This window comes from Schistocerca gregaria, chromosome 2 (assembly GCF_023897955.1).
Source record: "Schistocerca gregaria isolate iqSchGreg1 chromosome 2, iqSchGreg1.2, whole genome shotgun sequence".
NCBI classification, from domain to species: Eukaryota; Metazoa; Arthropoda; class Insecta; order Orthoptera; family Acrididae; genus Schistocerca; species Schistocerca gregaria.
In genome coordinates this window covers 865969190-865992216 of record NC_064921.1, presented here as the reverse complement: position 1 = coordinate 865992216, position 23027 = coordinate 865969190, and the positions used below count along the sequence as shown (strand labels likewise).

The window sequence follows — 23027 nt, the reverse complement described above, 5'->3', positions numbered from 1 at the left end:
GCAGCATGTCTGTTGGTGTTAGGTTAAGAGCACTTTTTACTCCCTCTGTATTCCACAAGACTGCTTTTATTTCTTGCTCTTCTGGTTTTCTTCTTAGTTTAGTTGAGCTCTGCTCCCTCTTCCATTGATCGTCTTGGGAAACAAAATCGACATACTTTTATGTTTTCTGACCAGAATTCTGGTTCTCATGTGATTTGTAGCTTTTCAAACGGATTGCCTACTTTGAAAGCTTTTTTGTCACCCAGTGTGTGCAGTTCTTCACATTCTTGTTGACCCAGTATTCCGTTCTTGTTAAGGTATTTCACTACTGTAGGAGTTGTGGTGGTTCTCTTTAAGTTACTAATGTATAGCCAGGCTGCTGTTTCTGCTGCTTGCATTTCTTCTGCTTCTTTGGTACCCATTATGGTTTTATAATTACTCCCTACCACCTCCAAGTCAGTTCCTCTAGTTCAGTACCCTGATTTCGGGTTTTATTATGTTGCTCATGTGCATTGATTTGGACTTCTAGATGATTTTGTTGCTGGGGCAGAGGATTTCTGTATATTGTCGTTCCCTCTGGTTTAACTTTGTTGTTGTATTTAGTTTGTATATTGTTTCCATCAGTTTTGGTTTTCTCTGCATCTAGGTGGCTTTCCTTTTCTAGGGTTTTATTTATTTGCTCCCTAGTTGGTTTTTTAGGAAATCAGTTATCTCCTCCACTTATGCCTCAGTTCTCCCATTTCCGTCTTATTTCTGTCTTTTTTTTTTTTTTTTTTTGCTTTTTCCAGAAAGCTACCCACACCGATGTCTCCGTTGAAGTTCTTCTCAGATCCTGTAGGTGTCTCTTCCATCTGTCTCTGTCTGCTATGTGCTGTTTCCTGCATTTCGCCAATAGATATCGCTAGGTGACTAGCAGTCCACTGTCCGCTATGTGCTGTTTGCTGTGTTTCGCCAATAGATGTCGCTAGTAGTCCAGCAGTGCAGCTGTCTTCTCCCCCACTCGTCTCTTGTTGGATGTTCCTAAGGTCTCTTGTAGGATTCCTGTTCTCCATCTTATTTGCTTTTGTTTCTTTTTTCAAAAATTCTAAGCATTTTCTCATTTCACTCACTGCCTCTAGTAATTCGTTCTTCATTTCCTTCTTCATATATCCTCCTTCTTCTGCCACTTTTCTGATCATCACAAGAGCGTTCTCAGTACGATACACTGCACTGTCAGCCATTTTGTCTCAACTCTTTTGACATTTTGAGTACAGTAGACTTGTCAATAGATATTTTTAAAATTTTAATATCTTATAATCTTTTCATATGTAATGTCTGTACCAACATTCACATTCGTACTCCTTTATTCACTTTATGGTGTACTTATAAGTTAAGTTTAACAGCTCATATATATGTATATTAAAATTACTGCAGGTTATAACCAAATTCTGAAATATTTTTCTCTGCTGTTTTTAGGTCTGCTGTCCAACACAAGAAACAGAGACAGAATACTTGCTAGGAAATGAGTCAGCTCCCGTGGCAATGGTAAATAAGGTGGTTTCATCAATGGCCATGGAGTTTGCTACTCATGAATATACCTCCAGTAGTACTGGCAGACCAGCTGTGAATGAATCTAGAAACTCAACACACACTGCAGACTCAAATGCAAGGATAAAAATGTTAAATACTGTCACAACACATAAACCTCTTGCTAGAAGGAGGAGGCAGCTGCAAAATTTTACTCAGAATAACACGACTGATCAGCTTTCACCCAGAGAAAACTTCTCTCATGTGATAAAGGGCAAGAACAGAAGCAGTGATCTCAGTGTCAATATGAATTATGTACATAAAAAAAACAAAACCAATGTTGAACTGTCAAGAGTGGCAGGGAATGCATCAGTAAGGACGTTCAGTAATACTGATGATTCAATGCACAAAGAAATGTTTTCTAATTCTCAGGACTGGGGAGATAAATCTGTTGTGCAGCAGTTAAATAAAATCAGAACTCAGGACAACACCAGTACGTCAAGTAACGGCTTCTCCTTTTTAAAGAATCTGTCACTAAGTTTAAGTGAACGATACCGGAGGTTGGCAGAAGATCTCATTTCTAGTGATACAGTGAAAACATTCCATAATATGACAGTAAATAAACTATTACCACATGACAACAGTGAAGCAGAAAAATGTATTCATCCAGAATACATTGTTTTCACATGGGTTTTGTGTCTCATGGCTCTTGCAACATCACTGAAGCTGTATTATCTTGTGAAGACTGCACTGGCTTTCACAATGGTCACAGTATTTTATGTTCTCATACTGGTTGCATACCCAGAAGTTTTCTTTATTGAACCAGAAGAAGAGTAAGTAATTATACATATGAAACTGATATGTACTGATAATTAATTTTACCCATTTTGTGTTGTAGCCTGTGTACTGAAAATTATTTATTTTTCAGTGATAAATTATGTAATTTTTGCTGGGCCACTGTGACAAAGATGCAATAGCTATGTTCATATATGTTTAAAAGCTAAAATATCATTGGTCCAGATACACACCAAATGGTCATAGAGTAGAGTTCAGTACTGTTATCAACCAGTTTCTGAGGCAAAGAATGACCCCAGGTTGAAGATGTGCAATATGCTGTTGACAAACTCCAAGACTGTGGAGCTCTGTGTATGTTGGTCACGTCAATTCAGTTACATTTTCCTTGCGATTGTGTGTGCAGAGACAGTTTTTTGTATGTCCTGACAGCATACCGTCAAGAACAGTGGTTAATTAGGAAAAATGCTGCAACAGTTTCAGTAGCTTCAAGTCTCCTATTTCACTCATTTCCAAATTCACTTAGATTATTGCAGGGTTTTCATAGTATGCTATAATGCGTAAGTTGGAGGCAAGTGTTTATATTTACTTTGTTAGCCTTAAGTTACGATTCCAGTAGACCAAGCACTTTTGTAGGGATATTTTTCCTGTCTTTTAAACTTTTTGCCATTACCTTCCAAAACCAAGTCATCTTCATAAATCAGAGTATTTTGTTCCTGTCATTTTTGTCATATGGTACCATACTCAATGCCATGTACTTCACAGTAGTTTTCAGAATATATATGTAAATGAGTAGAGACATTAAATGTATGATATTCAGAATGCTGCGATTGTGCCTTAATTTGAATCTTTGTTTTCTTACCTTCATATGGCTAAGAAACATCTGTTGCTTAGCATTTATTCTGTGAACTTTGTAAGATAATAATCATGTAAGGTACTTCAAAATTTACCATGCTTTAAAGTGTTCCTTTTTCTCTCTTGGATTGACGTATAGTATCTCTAGTCTGTTCATCAAAGGTTGTACACGATTTAAAACATGACATGTGTGTGATGTGGGTGGCCCGTAGCCAACTTTCATACTTGCTTTAGTTTAGCAGCAGTTGTTAATCTATTATAATATTTCTTCCACAAGTTTACAGTATAGCTTTTGGATTCTGTGAACTTCACTTTAAATTCAAGACACGTGATTTCAAATGCGTGATTGCACAGTTTTGTGATTTTCTGGTAGCTTTGTGTGAATGTAGAGCTAATTTGCCTGCACAAGAATTGGGAAAACTTAAGATGAATTTTATACCTTTATGTCGATTTTTTTTTGGCACAGAAGTTGTCAAGATTAGCTCCCTTTAAGTTCTTCATTGATTTTACTGCTTTCCCTCACTGTGATAGGGCCTCACTTACTTATTTTTTGTTCATTTACTTGAGAGTCATAGTGAATTCCTGATCTGCCTTACCTCTTTTAAGTAGAAGACTTTTAACAAATTATTGCATTGTTATTGTTCTCTAAAATGTTATTTGTTGAGAGATGAGTAGTCTCTGTTGCAGATATATATTTCCCACTTTCATTGTTTCTTCTGAAGAAATGTCTTTGATAAATAATTTTCTGTGATTTACATGTTTATTAAGCCGTTATTCAAGCAGTTTTGGGTGCTTTCTGTGCATAGAATATGTGAATGCAAATTTCAAAAAATTGCCAAAGTTATCAAATTTCTATATATTGTTTGTTTCATTGTGAAATGTATCTGTGCATCTGTTATAGCTAGCTTTGTCAAAAATAGAACCATCTGAAATATTCTCCTTGGACCTCAGTGTCTCTGATATGTGTTATAAGTGAGGTATGGAGGCAAGTATTTTTGTGGGTGCATGCATTGTTGATCTGTGCTGTCTTGGGCAATGAGTAAATTTCCATTTATCACTATGAAGGAATGCAATTACCTTGCTTAGCACCTACTTGCTGTCAACAACTAATCATAGTTCAAAACCAAGAGTACCATTTATAAATATAATGTTTCCATGTCCTTGTTATATTACATCATCTTATTACTTGTAATGTATCAGTTCTTTTCAGTTCTTGACTTAGTAGAACGTCTTTTACATGAGTGTAATGTCAGCTACAAAAAACATCACAGATTATTTTCTGGTGACAATACCAGTTATACATAGGTAAATGTGTTTCAGGTTTAAATACCTTGGATTGACTTTATTTCTGGGTAAAGTAGAAAAATATGAACTTTTTCTCAGGGCAAGGCATACTGGTAGAAAGAATAGGTCAAAGGTGAAATTTTAGATGGCGTAAATATTAATACAAACATTGAAATATAATTTTTCAAAATGAAATAATAATAAAACCATTGCTATAATTCGAGTTGCAGAATTAGTGTTGTCATCATTATTTATGCAAAATCATCCTGTAAGTTAACACATTTCATAAATTACTGTCTCAAAATGCTATCTAATTAATTTCCAAGTATCATTAATAATAAATTTTTCTTGTGGTCAGACTTGCTTTTACTTTTGGTTTTATCAGATAGTAACATTCTGCATTTAGCAGTTGTGATCAAAAAATAACAGGAATTCTTGTTTTCTTAAGGAATCTTTATTTAGTCAGCAATATCAATTTTGTTCCCTTCAAGGTAGTCTCCCTCAGACATAATACACTTGCACCAACACTTTCTCCATTCTTGGAAGCACTTCTGGAACTCACTTTCCACTAAGTTGTTCAGCTCCTTCAGTGATTCTGCTTTCATTTCACCAGTGGTTGCCAAACAATGTTATTTCATTCTGTACTGTCTCAGAAATAGAAAGAAGTCACAGGGCGCCATGTCTGGTGAATACGAAGGCTGTGGCAACTTAACAGTTTCTCATGAACAGGAATTGAGATGTAAGCAAGAGCATTGCTATGATTCCACAAGTGGTTTTGCCACAATTCTGGTTGTTTCCTTCAGATTGCTTCATGCAAATGGCACCTAACTTCCAGGTATTATTCCTTATTAATTGTACAACCATAAGGCAGGAACTCATGATGCACTATCCCATTGTAATCAGAGAAAACAGTAAGAAGAACCTTCATATGTGATTGAATTTGTTGAAGTTCTTTTGGTCATGGCTCTTCAGGAAGTTTGCATTGGAATGAATGGACCTTGGTTTCAATGCCATACTGTATTCCCATGTTCTTATGACTTTCTTTAGAAGTTCTAGATCATTGTCAACTTCATTCATGCCCATGTGACATCATTTTCCATTGAAACTCAACAGTTTCAGGAAAAACTTTACTGCTACACACTTCATTCCCAAAACATGTAAAAAAAAATTTGCTTGTTGTGGGCCAGAGGATGGGACAGTACTATCAGCAACCTGTCTGGTGGTGATTCAGTGATTTACCAGAACCATTTTCCTTACTTTTTCCTCATTGTCATTAGTAACGATGTACTAGGGCAGTCATCATCATCATCTTCAATGTCTTCTGGACCTTCTTTGTAACATTTATACCACACATAAACTCATGTCTTTCTCATAGTAGATTCACCAAAAGCCACAGTTAATATTTCATATGCATTGCTGCACTTCATTTCATTTTTCAAACAAAATGTAATGCAAACTCTTTGATCTATCTTTCTCGAAATTAAAAATTCACTAAGCACCTAAGAACTCATATAACCGTTTTGAATGTAAGCAATAAACTAAATATTCAAAACTGCTGAAAATACAAACGTACATCATAAACATGCGTGTCAATAAAGTAAAAAGAGATGTTTGAAAATCATATGTATAAAGCCCATGAAATTAAAAAAATTCCGATTACTTGTTGATCATGCCTTGTATACTTTGTCATAGTCAAACATGACCCCATAATAAAGAATAAAGTTCCCTATTCCTGTCTTCAACCTTTTCATCAATATTTCATCAACATGATCAGCATCTCTTCAACATCTCACAAAAACTACTTCAGTATTTACCATCTCAACATATTCTTAAACTCATCGACTTCATATAACAGATCATTCTGTACGTAATGTATTTGTAGGTACACTGCAGTCAGTTCTCATCTATGTGTTCTGAAAATCAGTTTCCTTGCTTTATGAAGCACCTATTACATAATAATATTGGGACATTAATTTGAAAATGGCTATCTTATGTCAAATTTTATCTCAAAAGCATTAGTTCATAACGAGATGTTAGTTCCTGTACCATAATACAAGTGTTAACTGTGTCAACAACACACCAAGTCTGACCCATCTTCAAAATAAAAAAAATTATACAACACTTGTAAGTTTATCTATTCAAATATTTTTTAACTCCCTAAGGCAAAATATATATTGCAAATGTGTTTTGTTAAATGGTGCATTTGACATAAATAATAAAATATTATTTTTCCTTTCAAAGAGATCACTTAACTCTTAAATAGTCACATCACTTTACAGTTCATTATTTGCAGAAGAAATATCATACTCATTGGCAAAAGCGAACAAGAGATAAATGTAGTTCAGACACTGCTACAAGGGAAGTGTGATGCTGCAAAATATGTGGGTGGGAAGAAAGACAGAAACCTGGTACTTTAAGTGAAGTTTAGCTCAAACTATCACACATCAGCACAGGAAGAAAGATAGGATAGCAACAATGATACAGAAACAGGGTAACAGTATGAAAGAGAAGGGCTCAGAAATTAAGCTGAGTAGCGTCCATCGGCAACCACCCACCAATATAAAATCACAATGCTTATTGGCAGAACAGACTATTGTGGTTGTGCCTGTAACAGCAGTATAAGAAACATTATCACTGAAAATGTGTCCAAATCTTAACTCTGTAAGCCAGAGGAGATGTAAAAAAAAAAGCATCAATATGTGTATTAACGCATAAAAAAATTATTGAAGTACTTGATGTAAGGATACAAGTTATAATTGTCCAGGAATGATTCTGGCCCTATAACTTTCAAAACATATCCTATTAAAGGGAGAGCCACCCGTGAAACAACTCATCTCATATACCTCCTGTTATGTAAACACTGTTCGGCCTATCACGTAAGCCTTACTACCACCAAGTTATAAGTCAGGATGAATGGCCATTGGCAGAGGGTATATTCTGGCAATACACAATATTCTGTTGCAGAGAATGCTCTACAACATAGCAGTCATGACCTCATTCACCTGACACCAGTTCCAGTTTCTCAGCACTCTGCAAGTGGGAACTAGTGCTACAGCATGTCCTTGGTCCTCGCCACCCACCCAGTCTTAATTTATGTTAATTTCTTCTGTATCAGAATTTCCTCACAGTAACTACTGTTTTCTTCATTCCGTTTTAGTTTTCTCCGTCTTTTATATTCTGACTTGTCTATTTTTCACAACCCCCCTCCCACTATAGTGCACTTAGCTTTTCTCTGTTATTAAATCATGCGTGATGTTTTTGCAGTAACCTTTGTCTTGTGTATTGCCCTGTCTTCCACCTTTCAGCTCTCAGGTTTTCAAATCTCATCTGGTGCAGTCCCTAACAATCAGTTTTTCCTTCTCATCCCGTCTGGTATGTCTCCCCTGTGCCACAGTTCTTGGTAACTTCTCTGAAATCTACCTCTCCAGACCTTTTCCTCCACCCCACTTTGTTCCCCTTCAGCCCTTCTGCCAAAAGAAGGAGCCACTAGCTCTAAAAGCTTACATGAGTATAACCTTCTTTTATGTGTGTCTTCTCCTGCTGCCATTTGGAGAGTAGATTTTTTTGTTAAGCCTGTTACATTATGTTTGTTGATTAAGTTTTTCATGACAGTTCTGTTCAGTTGCTGACAGGCAAAAACCAAGTCTGATATTTTGTTCCAAATGTACAGGGTGATTATAATTAAAGTTAAACTCTGAAATTGCCGTAGTAATAACACCATTGGTCAGAACAATGTCAAATTGCAATGGAATGTTTTCGGAGAAGGGGGGAAAACGTATGTCAGAAGAAGAAAAATAGTGTGAAAATTGATCAGTAGATGGCGCTGTAGGTGTCAGAATATATAAATGAAAACTCCTGTCATGCTCATGATCCACTGAAGTTATAAACATGCTGGGTGGTGGCTTTTCCTCCTTTCACATCTGCAATGTTTGCCATGACTGTCTCCATGCGGGATCATGTTCTCCTTGTAAAGCTGTATTACAGGAATGATGTCTGTACACACGTCACTCTGCAGAAATTACGGATGCTGAAGGGTTTGAAAAAAGGTGTATGTCCGATGACTGCCGCGTAGAAAATGATTCAGAAATTCAAAAAGATAGGTTCTTTTAGTGTGCTACCTGGTAGAGGGAGGAATCAAATTGATTCAACATCAGTGGAAGCTGTGGCCACAGCAATGCAGGTGGTGTGTCCAAACATCAGACATGCCCATGAGCACAGTGCATAAAATCCTATGAAACATCTTTGCTATTGATTCAAAATTATCCATGTGCACAAGTTGCATCCTGTTGATCTTCCAGCAAGAGAGACCTTTGCTTTAGAATTTCTTGCTCACTTGCAAGTGGACAATGATTGGCTGTGGAAGATTTTGGGGACAGACGAAGCCCACTTCCATCTGACAGGATATGTCAATACACAGAATTGTCAAATATGGGCAACAGAAAATCCACACACAAATCAACCAGTACCACTTCATTCTGAAAAAGGTCACTGTGTGGTGCAGGTTTATAGCATCATTTATCATAGGGCCATATGTTTTCGAACAGTCAGTTGCTTCCGGTCCTGTTGCCAGTACCGTCACTGGTAAGCGCTATGAGTGTCTTATGTGCAACCACGTCATTCCAGCTCTCCAACAGCATAGATGTGTGTATGGGGTCATTTTTATGCCAGATGGCGCACCTCCACACATTGCCAAATCCAGTTACACATCTGCTGAAGTGTCATTTTGGAAATGATAGAATCATCAGCCGCCATTTCTCTACAGCCTGGCCATCCCGATCACCTGATCTTAATCCGTTGACTTCTGGCTGTGGGGCTATGTGAAAGATGTTGTTTTCAGTGTTCCAATTGCAAATGTAGCAGCATTGAAGGCACGCGTTGCGCAACACGTTCTGAACATGACCCTGAAAACACTTCAGTCAGTTGTGGAACATACTCTTTCTCAATTTCAACTTGTTGCAGAAAACTGTGGACAGCATATTGAACGTGTCTTGCAACGCTCACATAGAAACTAATAATCCAATGTGATTTTGATTTATGCTTTTTATGCAGTTTTTGGCCTCAGAAAAATTAAAAACCACTGTGACTGATGCTTTTTATGCAGTTTTTGGTCTCAGGACAATTAAAAAACCAATGTGATTGATGCTTTTTATGTGATTTTTGGCCTCAGGACAATTTGAAACCAATTTTTCCCATCTGATGTGATATGACCTTGTCATGGTGGATGGGCTTACTTAAGTAACAGTATCACATCTGTACACCCATGCACACTGAGTAGTACAGTTCGTTTAATACCAAATGTACACCTTATTCATTGTTGTATGATTCATTTGTCATTTGTAGTTGACCACTATTAAATTATGATGCTTACAGCACCATTTATCGCTACATTTTGTAACTATTTATTTTTCTTCTGCCATACACTTCCCCCTTCTCCGAAAATATTCTGTTGCAGTTCGACAGCATTCTCACCAGTGGTGTTATTTCTACAATGGTTTGAAAGATTGACGTTAATTATAATCATCCTGTATATAAAAGCACGCATACACACTTCCATGAAACTAAGCAGCAATAAAACCCAAAAGACATTAAATGACATTACAGCCCCAAAAGCACTTCAACATAGATACTGTAATAATGGTCCAATAATCCTAATCTGGGAGTAGACAACATTCCATCAGAACTACTGACAGCCTTGGGAGAGCCAGTCCTGACAAAACTCTACCATCTGGTGAGCAAGATGTATGAGACAGGCAAAATACCCTTAGACTTCAAGAAGAATATAATAATTCCAATCCCAAAGAAGGCATGTGTTAAAAGATGTGAAAATTACCGAACTATCAGTTTAATAGGTCACAGCTGCAAAATACTAACACGAATTCTTTGCAGATGAATGGAAAAACTAGTAGAAGCCGACCTCGGGGAAGACCAGTTTGGATTCCGTAGATATATTGGAACACGTGAGGCAGTACTGATCTTAAGATTAATCTTAGAAGAAAGATTAAGGAAAGGCAAACCTACGTTTCCAGCATTTGTAGACTTAGAGAAAGCTTTTGACAATGTCGACTGGAATACTCTCTTTCAAATTCTGAAGGTGGCAGGCGTAAAACACAGGGAGTGAAGAGCTATTTACAATTTGTACAGAAAGCAGATGGCAGTTATAAGAGCCGAGGGTCATGAAAGGGAAGCAGTGGTTGGGAAGGGAGTGAGACAGGGTTGTAGCCTATTCCCGATGCTATTCAATCTGTATATTGAGCAAGCAGTAAAGGAATCAAAAGAAAAGTTCAGAGTAGGTATTAAAATCCATGGAGAAGAAATAAAAACTTTGAGGTTCACCGATGACATTGTAATTCTGTCAGAGACAGCAAAGGACTTGGAAGAGCAGTTGAACGGAATGGACAGTGTCTTGAAAGGAGGGTATAAGATGAACATCAACAAAAGCAAAACATATATAATGGAATGTAGCCTAATTAAATCGAGTGATGCTGAGGGAATTAGACTAGGAAATGAGACACTTAAAGTAGTAAAGGAGTTTTGCTATTTGGGGAGCAAAATAACGTATGATGGTTGAAGTAGAGAGGATATAAAATGTAGACTGGCAATGGCAAGGAAAGCGTTTCTGAAGAAGAGAAATTTGTTAACATCGAGTATAGATTTAAGTGTCAGGAAGTACTTTCTGAAAGTATTTGTATGGAGTGTAACCATGTATGGAAGTGAAACATGGACGATAAATAGTTTGGACAAGAAGAGAATAGAAGCTTTTGAAATGTGGTGCTACAGAAGAATGCTGAAGATTAGATTGGTAGAATACAAAACTAATGAGGAGGTATTGAATAGGATGGGGAGAAGAGAAGTTTGTGGCACAACTTGACCAGAAGAAGGGATCGGTTGGTAGGACATGGTCTGAGGCATCAAGGGATCACCAATTTAGTGGTGGAGGGCAGCGTGGAGGGTAAAAATCATAGAGGGAGACCAAGAGATGAATACACTAAGCAGATTCAGAAGGATGTAGGCTGCAGCAGGTACTGGGAGATGAAGAAGCTTGCACAGGATAGAGAAGCATGAAGACCTGCATCAAACCAGTCTCAGGACTGAAGAGCACAACAACAACAACAATCCTAGATTTCTTCAACCAATGTTTTTCTATCAAACAAAACATGTTAAAGGGCAGAGCACATCTAGTGAAAAATTTTTCATTATTAATCACCCTACCACATACTTAAAGTCATGTAATAATAGTAAAGGCAAACACATCAGGTAAGCATTGTATGGTATCAATCCTACCACTGTATAGATTATAATTCATTCACAGAATGTAACCTGACTGGATAAGAAGATGTTTGTTACCAAAACCTTAGTCTTTTACATCGTCTGTAAGAGACAGACAGAAAATATCAGTGTTCCTCATTTGATCACTTCCAGTAAGAAATCATGCAGTGATTTATCCATTATAAACTTAAATTTTTTTAAAAAAAATCACTGTTATGTCTTCCAGACAGCATCTATCAGACACTCCAAGTCTGTGTAGTTGTTTAAAAAGCACATACATAATTTTGCATTCACATACTTGATTACTTTTTCCATTAGTTTTACTGTAAAGTTATGACCAGCTATTCTTTCAACAAGTGAAATACTTAAACTGGTCATCACCGATTACTGCATGAATATTAAATTATTTCCAATTAACATTAAATTGTCTTCAAAATATGTCCAGGTACTCCTCCAACCAATCAAGCTTTCATGTTTCACAGAATAGTGACAACCTTTCCCAAACAGTTTCATTGTTACTAAATTTAAGTTCTACAAGATTTTCTGCATCTAATGTTGAAAGTTCATTTTCTCACAATTGGAAAACATACTGCCTCAATAACAGGATCATCTACATTATTTTTTTAAACATTGGCTACTTCATTTAAAAGGCCAACATTTTTTATGACATTATAAGAATCTGTTACCTATTCCTCTCTGCAGGCTACAGCAGATATACCCAAGTCTTCAAAAATGTTGCTGGATACTTCATTTAAGGCTATTGATGCTACAGTTACACTTTGTTTGTAATTTCATTAATTCACTGAGTATTGCTTTTACTTCTTGACTCAAATCTTTGGAATGTTATGTTTTGTGGTCCTGAACATTGAGTATTGTTTTTTATGTCTTGTCCTATAGTTGCAATCTTTGTATCTAGATGTTGTGTATATTGTTCAAACAATTGTCCTATTGTTTTTAAAGCATTCATTATTTCTCACTTTTGAATCCCAAAACTCAAAATTATTATTTTTTTTTCCACTAACAAATTTTCTATATTTGACAATCTCCTTTTGATTCAGTCAGACTGTTTGTTTCCTTGCTTAATTTTTTGGCTGCCATTTTCCAAGTCTAATGAATTTTCATACCCACCAGTTTCTTTTTTTAGCCCAAAACTAGTGGTTTTTAAAAACTGTTCTTCACACACAGTCCAAGATAAAGAAAATAATCACTTTGTACTTACCTTTCACATCTGATCTGCTACCATTGTTGACTGGGTCAAAAGTCTGTTATTATACATCTCCATTAGTTTATTACTCACCCTTCATTGGAAAAAGAAATTTCTTTTTGCTTCAGTTAATGATATTTCTGTTTTCCTTAATTACCTGCAACATACATATCATTTCAGTTCATATCTACGTTTATTTCTATCTCAGAACTGAGACCACAAGTTTTAACCCACCCCTTCATCTGTTGACTACAATAATTGTAGTACTAAATCAGCAAACTCTGGAAATTACTGACTTTGTATGCATTTGTATAGTAAATATGTATTAGTAACAGCAGTTGTAGATAGAATAATTAAAAGATCATTATTTCTGCTTAACTTTGTGATTGATGAAACTATTGTCTGACTGTTCATCGAGATGGTAGATTCTGCATGCTGCAAGACACACTTGTTACTTGAAGATGTGTACATTGTAATAATGTTATGATGCTGAGAATTTTCTTCACATCAACATTTTAACGAACACTAAATTTAATTCTGACATTGCAATACAGGCAGATAATGTGTTCATAATTACAGTAAGACAGCTCATGCCAAATTCCATCTCACTACTCCATACAGACAGACTGACTCCAACTACAAAGATATACAAAGGTCACATACAAAGACATGTGTATACAATTGATATAATCAATGTTTCTTAACCAAAGAGTAAAGATCAATTTATATTTCATAAACTATAGCATTTTTTATCAGTTTAATCGTTTTGAATTATTATAGAAAACAGTGTGTGTGATTGTAATACTGAATAGTAAGATTAGTAACTGTAACTTATAGTGTATTGTCTTCTTTGATACTTTTTTTTTAAAAAAAAAGAGAAGGAGATCTGTTGAGCAGTTGCATTGCAATTACAACATAAAAACTTTGGTTTAGAGTGGTGATATTGTGAACAATTTTTGTTAATGAATAATATGATAAAACTTTGTCTCCACTGAGATTCTCTTACCCTCCACCCTTTGACACTGGGGGTGCATCTTATTTCTTCTCTCTCTCTCTCTCTCTCTCTCTCTCTGTCTCTCTCTCTCTCTCTCTCTCTCTCTCTCTCTCTCTCTCTCTCTCTCTCTCTCTCTCTCTCTCTCTGTGTGTGTGTGTGTGTGTGTGTGTGTGTGTGTGTGTGTGTGTGTGTTTTAATGAGAGTGAGACACTGAACATAGTTAAACACACATCGCTATAATAAAAAAAAAGAGTAGCATAAGAAAATCATCTAAGTGGTCTCTATTGTGTTATATTTTTCGCTGGAAAATTGTATTTTAATTGTAAAACTGACTTATTCCTTGGTATAGAAAGAGGTTGTAATCATGTTTCACAGAAGTATAGAAAGAGGTTGCAATCATGTTTCACAGAAGATGCAAGTAGATTTCTGTGGAAATTCTATTCTGAGTTTATTATGGATGCTGTATCAATATATGATATAGAGATATTGAAATTGAGCTACAAACCATGTGTAATTTTTGTCTAATAATTTTCTGCTTTTGAATGACACGTTTGTGTGTTTTCAGACAGGGACAGACTGCAATTCATCATTTTCGCTCTGTGAATTTCTATACTACTGCTATTCGTGATGTTACCTGCATAAACATTTATTTTGAATGTAGGAATATATTCCATTCTCTCCCATATTTCCTTTGATTATATGTCTCACCCTAAGTGATTTTGTTATTGTGCCTCTTTGGGTGTAGAAGGTATCACTGTTTTAAGTTTTGTAGTGTATGGATAGAAAAGTTTGCATCATAGGCAACACATATTCTACATTCTTCTTGAACAATATGAAGCTGAATGTAGTGAGATGCTGTTGTTAACACTATAACATTTTATGTTCTGCTCCAAAAGAATCAGTCAGCTCAATTATGAGGTGTCTCTGATACACATTCACCAAGCTGTGAAATCATGTGAAAGCTTACTTCACTGACTACAGTGAGTATATGACATTCAGATGTAGATGCTGTTAAATGCTCATTTGCATCACTTTTGTTTCTCTTTTGGATTGTGTGTTCTTCTTTAAGTGTGCCCACCTCAAACTTCCTTCCATTAGGAAGAAAGCATTAGACTCCAAAGGCCAATCTTACATTTCTAAACCTCTTGTTGACCACAACACATTCAGTATGAGGTCAGCAAAGCTATCATATCAGTTGTTATTCTTCTCTGATGCAGTCATTAAGTAGATTCTAACTCCAAGAAAGCCCTTGATATTTTAATAACTTTAAAGTTTCAGTATATAATTATTGCATTGATCCAGTTATCTTCAAGATAGTAACTTACATGCAAGATGTGAGAGACATGCAATAGTCACTAGAGCAGCAGGCATGTTGGATAGATAACAGAAGCTACAGAAGTTGTCTCTTATATTTTTGTAGAAGTGATTACATTTATCTAAGAAATGTGATTAATTAACTAACTCACATGTACCTCAACATGTGGAAACCTGTAAGCAGTCCTTCTGTAGAAGCATGTGGAGTTCGAAAATGTCAGAGATTGTAGCAGTTAATGAAGAAAGTCCTTTGACTCTTCAAACCAGTTTCTAGTATGTGTGTGTGACTGTCATCATTTTTATTTTGCCTCTTTTTTCCCTCTTCTTATGTCCTGTGTTGGAGAGTGTAACTTGTAGTGGGTTAGAGAGCATTCTGTGGGCATCTCATGCCTTGCCAAATGTTAAGCATTTACTAAAACTTTAAGTGCACAGTTTACACATTTTGATTTGCTTAAATTGGAGTGATAAATCCGCTTTAGAGCTATGAATGAACATATGTCTGAAAGCAAGACTCACTTTCTGGTGAAACTTCATATGAAAGATTATATTCTAATATTTTGTTTGTATCTCTAGGTCAACACTACCACTTTATACACAAATGCTGGTGCTACTCACTGTTTTTCTGATTATGGTGATATATCATGCACGCCTTGTGGAAGTAACATCAAGACTCGATTTCCTCTGGAAACAACAGGCTGAACGAGAACTGGCAGACATGATGGAAACACGGCAAAATAATACGCAGTTACTGAAAAACATTTTACCAGACCATGTTGCGAAACATTTCTTATCTGAAGATCGCCGAACTGAGGTTAGTTCATGTACTGTACTAAACAATAGAATATTGTTACTAATGAAAGAGAGCAAGAAGACATTCACAAAATGCAGTGAAAGTTACTGCCAACCTCTCTTTATAGTCTAGATGTATGTTTGCTTTACTTCATGGCAAATAAACTGACAATACAGTTACATTCTCTTTTTGTGCTCAACATTTCCCTGTCTCTATTTCATTCTTTCTCTCTCTGTCTCTATCTTCCTCTCTTACATGTGTGTGTGTGAGGGGAGGGGGGGGGGGGGTGCGCCTGCGCTTCTTGCCATAAGCCTTTTTTTTTTCCCCATATTAATCCTTCAAACTAGTGGTTTCCATGTTCATGCGTAATTCACTAGTCTGTAAAGAGATGCAAGGTTTTATTGAAATTGTTCTAGTGCTGGAATCGTGTGTAAAATTAATGAAATTTTCAGAAATTGTTAAGATTAGACCTTTATTCCATTTAAAATATGTGTAATCACTTAAAGTGTCACAATTGTATGCACAAGAAAACACTCCTGAAGACGTTGGTACACAGAGGAAAGATGATGTCTGATAACTACTATCTACAATCTGAACTGCAACATTCGAGACTCATTTTCAGAAAAAGTTCTTACAGCAAGGGAGAAATTGTGAATGCTTTCAGGTGCAATTGACTGAGGCCAAGTTGACCAGAGTTCTTCCTTACTGTGGGGTGAATAACATCAAAATAGGAAGTATGTAGTAGAGACATGGATTAAGACCAATGTTCTGTCCTTTCTCCAAGATACAAGATCTGTTACGTTCTGCTGAAGATGACCCAATGTGTATATGGTCCTCTGTGAATACAGCTGCATCTACATAGGCCAAACAATTAGCACAGTTGCTGAAAATTATGCCGAACACATACAACACACCAAGAAAAGGGAACTTGAGAAAGATGGCCATGACTGAACAGGCACAAGACGGAATTTGGAAAGAGAATGTTCTTTGTTCATGCATCATCATACTGGGATTCTGTTATTTGGAGGCTGCTGAAATTAGAATAAACTTCAACAATTTTAACTGAGGAACTTCAACAATTTTAACTGAGGAACTTCAACAATTTTAACTGAGGAACTTCAACAATTTTAACTGAGGAACTTCAACAATTTTAACTGAGATCAGGGTACACACTTTGTAGGGGATGGGAACAGGCTCTGGACACTGAACAGAAAAGAAGAAAGATACTTGCAAGGAGCTGGGAACGGTTCACAAGTGTTGTACTGGCACCCCTTCTTACCTGACTTCCCTCAGTTCAATGCCTGGCAGAAACTGCACTGCTTGCCTCACTGCACACATACTGTATTTTACCGACTATAAGATGCACTTTTTTCTTCGAAAAATTGCCTAAAAGCTTCAGGTGTGCCTTATACTCAAAATTAATATAAAAATGTCTAGTGCTGAATATCAAATTCTTACCAGTCTTAAAAATGGCCATACAGAGCTATCTGTAAAACAGTTGTGGTCTGGAGTGAGAGAAGATATTATTGTTGCATCTTTCAAGAAGAGTGGCATAAGAAATGCTTTTTGTGGCAGTCAAGACCATCTTATGTATGAAGAGGACAACGATAACAATAAAGAGGAAGAAGAAGAAATTTCAGATAATGATTTTAAGGGAGTTTAAAGGTCAGTTCAGTTTTATAAACTAAGTTTTTTTAGTCTTGCTTTGCAATTTAATAATAAAAACAATAAAAATGTTTTTTTTATTGCTTAAAAATTAAGGTATGTCTTATGGTCATTAAAGTATGGTATCACATCACCCATCCTCTAGAAGAATTCAGATAATGTTGTCATGCCTAACTAAGAGGAACACCATGGGCCTGAAAGCCAAGAAGATTTTATTCAGGCAGGCCACAACAAAAGACCCCAAGAACAACTTTGTTTTAGCCTTCTTGGAGTTCATATTATAACCTCTTTCAAAAGAACTTTTCATTCGATTGAACTTATGTTCTAAGTTGTTTATCATCTCTGACAGGATTATCATTAGTAAACCTTAAAGCCATATTTATTGTTCCTGAACTTTAATTCCCTTTCTGAATGTGCTCTTTGCTTTATTTACTGCTTACTTAATGTACGGATTGACTAACATGGAAACACCCAACAGCTCTGTTTCACTAGCTACTCAAGTAGTTTCTACCACTCATGTACTTCAACTCATAACTGCTGTCTGGTTTCTGTACAAATTGTAGATGAGCTTTGCCTCCCTGTGTTTTATCCTCAACACCTGAAGGATTACAAAGAGTGTATTCCAGTCAACATTATTAAAACATATCTCTAAACTACAAATGCTGTAACTACAGGTTGATCGTTTTTTAAATTTATTTTCTAAGATAAGTCATAGGGCAAGTATTGCCTCGCATATTCCCTGGTGTACGCTTCTGTCAGTCTTTTCACTCTTCTGTAAATAATTTCTTTTTAGTATTTTTCAGCTGTGACATACTAAACTGAGGTTGGTAGTATTCACTTCTGTCAGCACCTGCTGTGTTTCAAATAGTGGTTATTACATTCTTAGATAAGGCAGACATGACCTGCAGCAGATGCAGTGGCCATTGTAATTGAGTCAAAAAACACAGCCACAGATCACAACGAATATCCAAAGTTACTTCCATCTGCTGATGAGCAAGATCAGTCAAAATAAATCAAACAATATGTGATCTACGACTGCTTCCTGTATATTAATTATATTTGTTACATTCTCCTGAAATCTGAGGATCTGTATGTAGTATACTAGCTGACATATTTTTCTCATGATTTCACAAAGATCTTGATACTTTTGTGGCATTGTTGTCTATTCCAGATACCTTGTTTTGACCTAGATGTTCCAGGGCTGTTTCAGATTCTTTCTCCAATAAGTCATCTCCTTTTTTATCTTCCCCTACTTCCTCTCCCCTTTCAATAATGTTTGCTTTTTTTCCTTTATAGTATGAGTTAAACTGGGCTACACAAAACGACAAGCTCCTCAACACATTCAGTTGAGCTCATTCCTTTTTCTCTGAGCCACTTTCTTCCTCTGCCTGCACCACCATCTCCACAATGGCCACCACCACCACAGACACATTCCAAAACAGCTGCTTTATGGCTAATTTTTATGAGTTACATTACTTTGAGTAAGCAAGAATAGATTATAGCAGTTAAGTTAGCAATGCAGTTTCTGACAGCTCACTAGTTCAAATCTTTGTTTGGTTTTATTTTCCCAATTCCTTTCTTCTCTTCTATAGGATATCTACAGATCATGACAACCATGAAAAAGTAATGAAAATGAAAAGATGATCATGAAAGTAAAGAAAAGATAATGAAATTCAGTGGGTGGTCATGAATTTTGTGTTATGTGTCAGTCAGGTGCGGCTCTAGAAGGGAGTAGCAAGTTAGTGCTATCCTCCTTGTACCCAAGAGTCCATTTAACAAACAAAAATTATATACACACACAAAGATAATGTGACTTGCCAAACCAAAGCGCTGGCAGGTCGATAGACACACAAACATACACGCAAAATTCAAGCTTTCGCAACCAACGGTTGTTTCTTTAGGAAAGAGGGAAGGAGAGGGAAAGACGAAAGGATGTAGGGAGAGGGCAAGGAGTCATTCCAATCCCGAGAGCGGAAAGACTTACCTTAGGGGGAAAAAAAGGCAGGTATACTCTCGCACACACACACATATCCATCCGCATACACACAGACACAAGCAGACGTTTGTGAAGGCAAAGAGTTTGGGCAGAGATGTCAGTCGAGGCGGAAGTACAGATGTAAAGTTGTTGTTGAAACACAGGTGAGGTATGAGCGGCGGCAACTTGAAGTTAGCGGAGGTTGAGGCCTGGCGGATAACAAGAAGAGAGGATATACTGAAGGGCAAGTTCCCATCTCCGGAGTTCAGACAGGTTGGTGTTAGTGGGAAGTATCCAGATAACCCGGACGGTGTAACACTGTGCCAAGATGTGCTGGCCGTGCACCAAGGCATGTTTAGCCACAGGGTGATCCTCATTACCAACAAACACTGTCTGCCTGTGTACATTCATGTGAATGGACAGTTTGTTGCTGGTCATTCCCACATAGAAAGCTTCACAGTGTAGGCAGGTCAGTTGGTAAATCACGTGGGTGCTTTCACACGTGGCTCTGCCTTTGATCGTGTACACCTTCCGGGTTACAGGACTGGAGTAGGTGGTGGTGGGAGGGTGCATGGGACAGGTTTTACACCGGAGGGGTTACAAGGGTAGGAGCCAGAGGGTAGGGAAGGTGGTTTGGGGATTTCATAGGGATGAACTAAGAGGTTACGAAGGTTAGGTGGACGGCGGAAAGATACTCTTGGTGGAGTGGGGAGGATTTCATGAAGGATGGATCTCATTTCAAGGCAGGATTTGAGGAAGTTGTATCCCTGCTGGAGAGCCACATTCAGTGTCTGATCCAGTCCCGGAAAGTATTCTGTCACAAGTGGGGCACTTTTGTGGTTCTTCTGTGGGAGGTTCAGGGTTTGAGGGGACGAAGAAGTGGCTCTGGCTATTTGCTTCTGTACCAGGTCGGGAGGGTAGTTGCGAGATGTGAAAGCTGTTTTCAGGTTGTTGGTGTAATGGTTCAGGGATTGCGGACCGGAGCAGATTCGTTTGCCACGAAGGCCTAGGCCATAGGGAAGGGACCGTTTGATGTGGAATGGGTGGCAGCTGTCATAATGGAGGTACTGTTGCTTGTTGGTGGGTTTGATGTGGACGGATGTGTGAAGCTGGCCATTGGACAGATGGAGGTCAACGCCAAGGAAAGTGGCATGGGATTTGGAGTAGGACCAGGCGAATCTGATGGAACCAAAGGAGTTGAGTTTGGAGAGGAAATTCTGGAGTTCTTCTTCACTGTGAGTCCAGATCATGAAGATGTCATCAATAAATCTGTACCAAACTTTGGGTTGGCAGGCCTGGGCAACGAAGAAGGCTTCCTCTAAGCGACCCATGAATAGGTTGGCGTACGAGGGGGCCATCCTGGTACCCATGGCTGTTCCCTTTAATTGTTGGTATGTCTGGCCTTCAAAAGTGAAGAAGTTGTGTGTCAGGATGAAGCTGGCTAAGGTAATGAGGAAAGAGGTTTTAGGTAGGGTGGCAGGTGATCGGCATGAAAAGAACTCCTCCACCGCAGCGTGGCCCTGGACGTGCAGAATATTTGTGTATAAGGAAGTGGCATCAATGGTTGCAAGGATGGTTTCCGGGGGTAACAGATTAGGTAAGCGATTCCAGGCGTTCGAGAAAGTGGTTGGTGTCTTTGATGAAGGATGGGAGACTGCATGTAATAGGTTGAAGGTGTTGATCTATGTAGGCAGAAATACGTTCTGTGGGGGCTTGGTAACCAGCTACAATGGGGTGGCCGGGATGATTGGGTTTGTAAATTTTAGGAAGAAGGTATAAGGTAGGGGTGCGGGGTGTCGGTGGGGTCAGGAGGTTGATGGAGTCAGGTGAAAGGTTTTGTAGGGGGCCTAAGGTTCTGAGGATTCCTTGAAGCTTCACCTGGACATCAGGGATGGGATTACCTTGGCAAACTTTGTATGTGGTGTTGTCTGAAAGCTGACGCAGTCCCTTAGCCACATACTCCCGACGATCAAGTACCATGGTCATGGAACCCTTGTCCGCCGGAAGAATGACGATGGATCGGTCAGCCTTCAGATCACGGATAGCCTGGGCTTCATCAGTGGTGATGTTGGGAGTAGGATTAAGGATTTTTTGAGAAGGATTGATAGGCAAGGCTGGAAGTCAGAAATTCCTGGAAGGTTTGGAGAGGGTGATTTTGAGGAAGAGGAGGTGGGTCCCACTGTGTCGGAGGACGGAACTGTTCCAGGCAGGGTTCAATTTGGATAGTTTCTTGGGGAGTTGGATCATTAGGAGTAGGATTAGGATCATTTTTCTTCGTGGCAAAGTGATATTTCCAGCAGAGAGTGCGAATGTAGTACAGTAAATCTTTGACGAGGGCTGTTTGGTTGAATCTGGGAATGGGGCTGAAGGTGAGGTCTTTGGATAGGACAGAGGTTTTCGATCGGGAGAGAGGTTTGGAGGAAAGGTTAACTACTGAATTAGGGTGTTGTGTTTCCAGATTGTGTTGATTGGAATTTTGAGGTTTTGGAGGGAGTGGAGCTGGAAGTGGGAGATTGAGTAGATGGGAGAGACTGGGTTTGTGTGCAATAAGAGGAGGTTGAGGTTTGCTGGAAAGGTTGTGATGGGTGAGTGAGTCGCCTTTCTGGATGTGGGAAACCAGGAGATTGGATAGTTTTTTGAGGTGGAGGGTGGCATGCTGTTCTAGTTTGCAATGCTTTGGATAGCTGGTGTGGATGTGGGAGAGGAAAGATTGAGGACTTTTATTAAGGATAGGAGTTGACTTGATGTGTAAGTGAAGGATTAGGTGGGTGAGGGCAATGGATTGTTCAGTTGGGAACTGGTATAGGGACTGATGGAAAGAAGGGTTGCAGCCAGAGATGGGAACTTTTTAAGTGTGAGGCCTTTGGGGGTAATGCCAAATGTCAGACAAGCCTGAGAAAATAAAATATAGGAGCGTAATCTGGCTAGAATGAGGGCATGTTTGTGGAGGGAATGTAAATAAAACCTAATGGGGTCATTGTGGGGGTGTTGTGAGGGTGACATGGTATTAGAAGGGGAAAGTGTAACATGAGGCTGAAATGTAAATGAAAATAAAAATATATGGGGAAAGATAAAGGTGAACTAGAAAGCAACTGGAAATCTGCTGTGAAAAAAGGCAAAAAAGTGTTGGTTAAAGCTGGGCTATGTTGATCCTGTGGTGAACTTGGGTTAGTAGACAACGATCTGCATAAAGGTTAGGTGGTTGTGTTGCCGCCAAAACACGTTAAAGGGTGGAGAAATTCTGGAAAATTTCAAAAAAAGTACGTGTAAATGTTTTAAAAGGAGGGGTTTTGAGGTGGCAGACTATGAAAACTAAGCTAACAATTGTCTGATGAAGAAATAATGACGTTAAAACCTGTGGGAAGCGGTTACAAATGATCAGTGATGTGGGAAAAACGGAAAT

The 23027-nt window shown here is 38.0% G+C and overlaps 1 protein-coding gene across 4 annotated transcripts in view; it reads left to right on the top strand.

The window, feature by feature from the left end:
- The window catches only part of LOC126335244 (adenylate cyclase type 8), a 1717934-nt gene that overhangs the window by 1664064 nt on the left and 30843 nt on the right, over window positions 1-23027 (top strand). For all 4 annotated transcript variants that reach the window (XM_049998287.1, XM_049998288.1, XM_049998286.1 and 1 more), the window contains 2 exons: window positions 1435-2318; window positions 15768-16005. In XM_049998287.1, coding sequence (XP_049854244.1) covers window positions 1435-2318; window positions 15768-16005 — 1122 coding nt within the window. The remainder of the gene's footprint in view (window positions 1-1434; window positions 2319-15767; window positions 16006-23027) is intronic.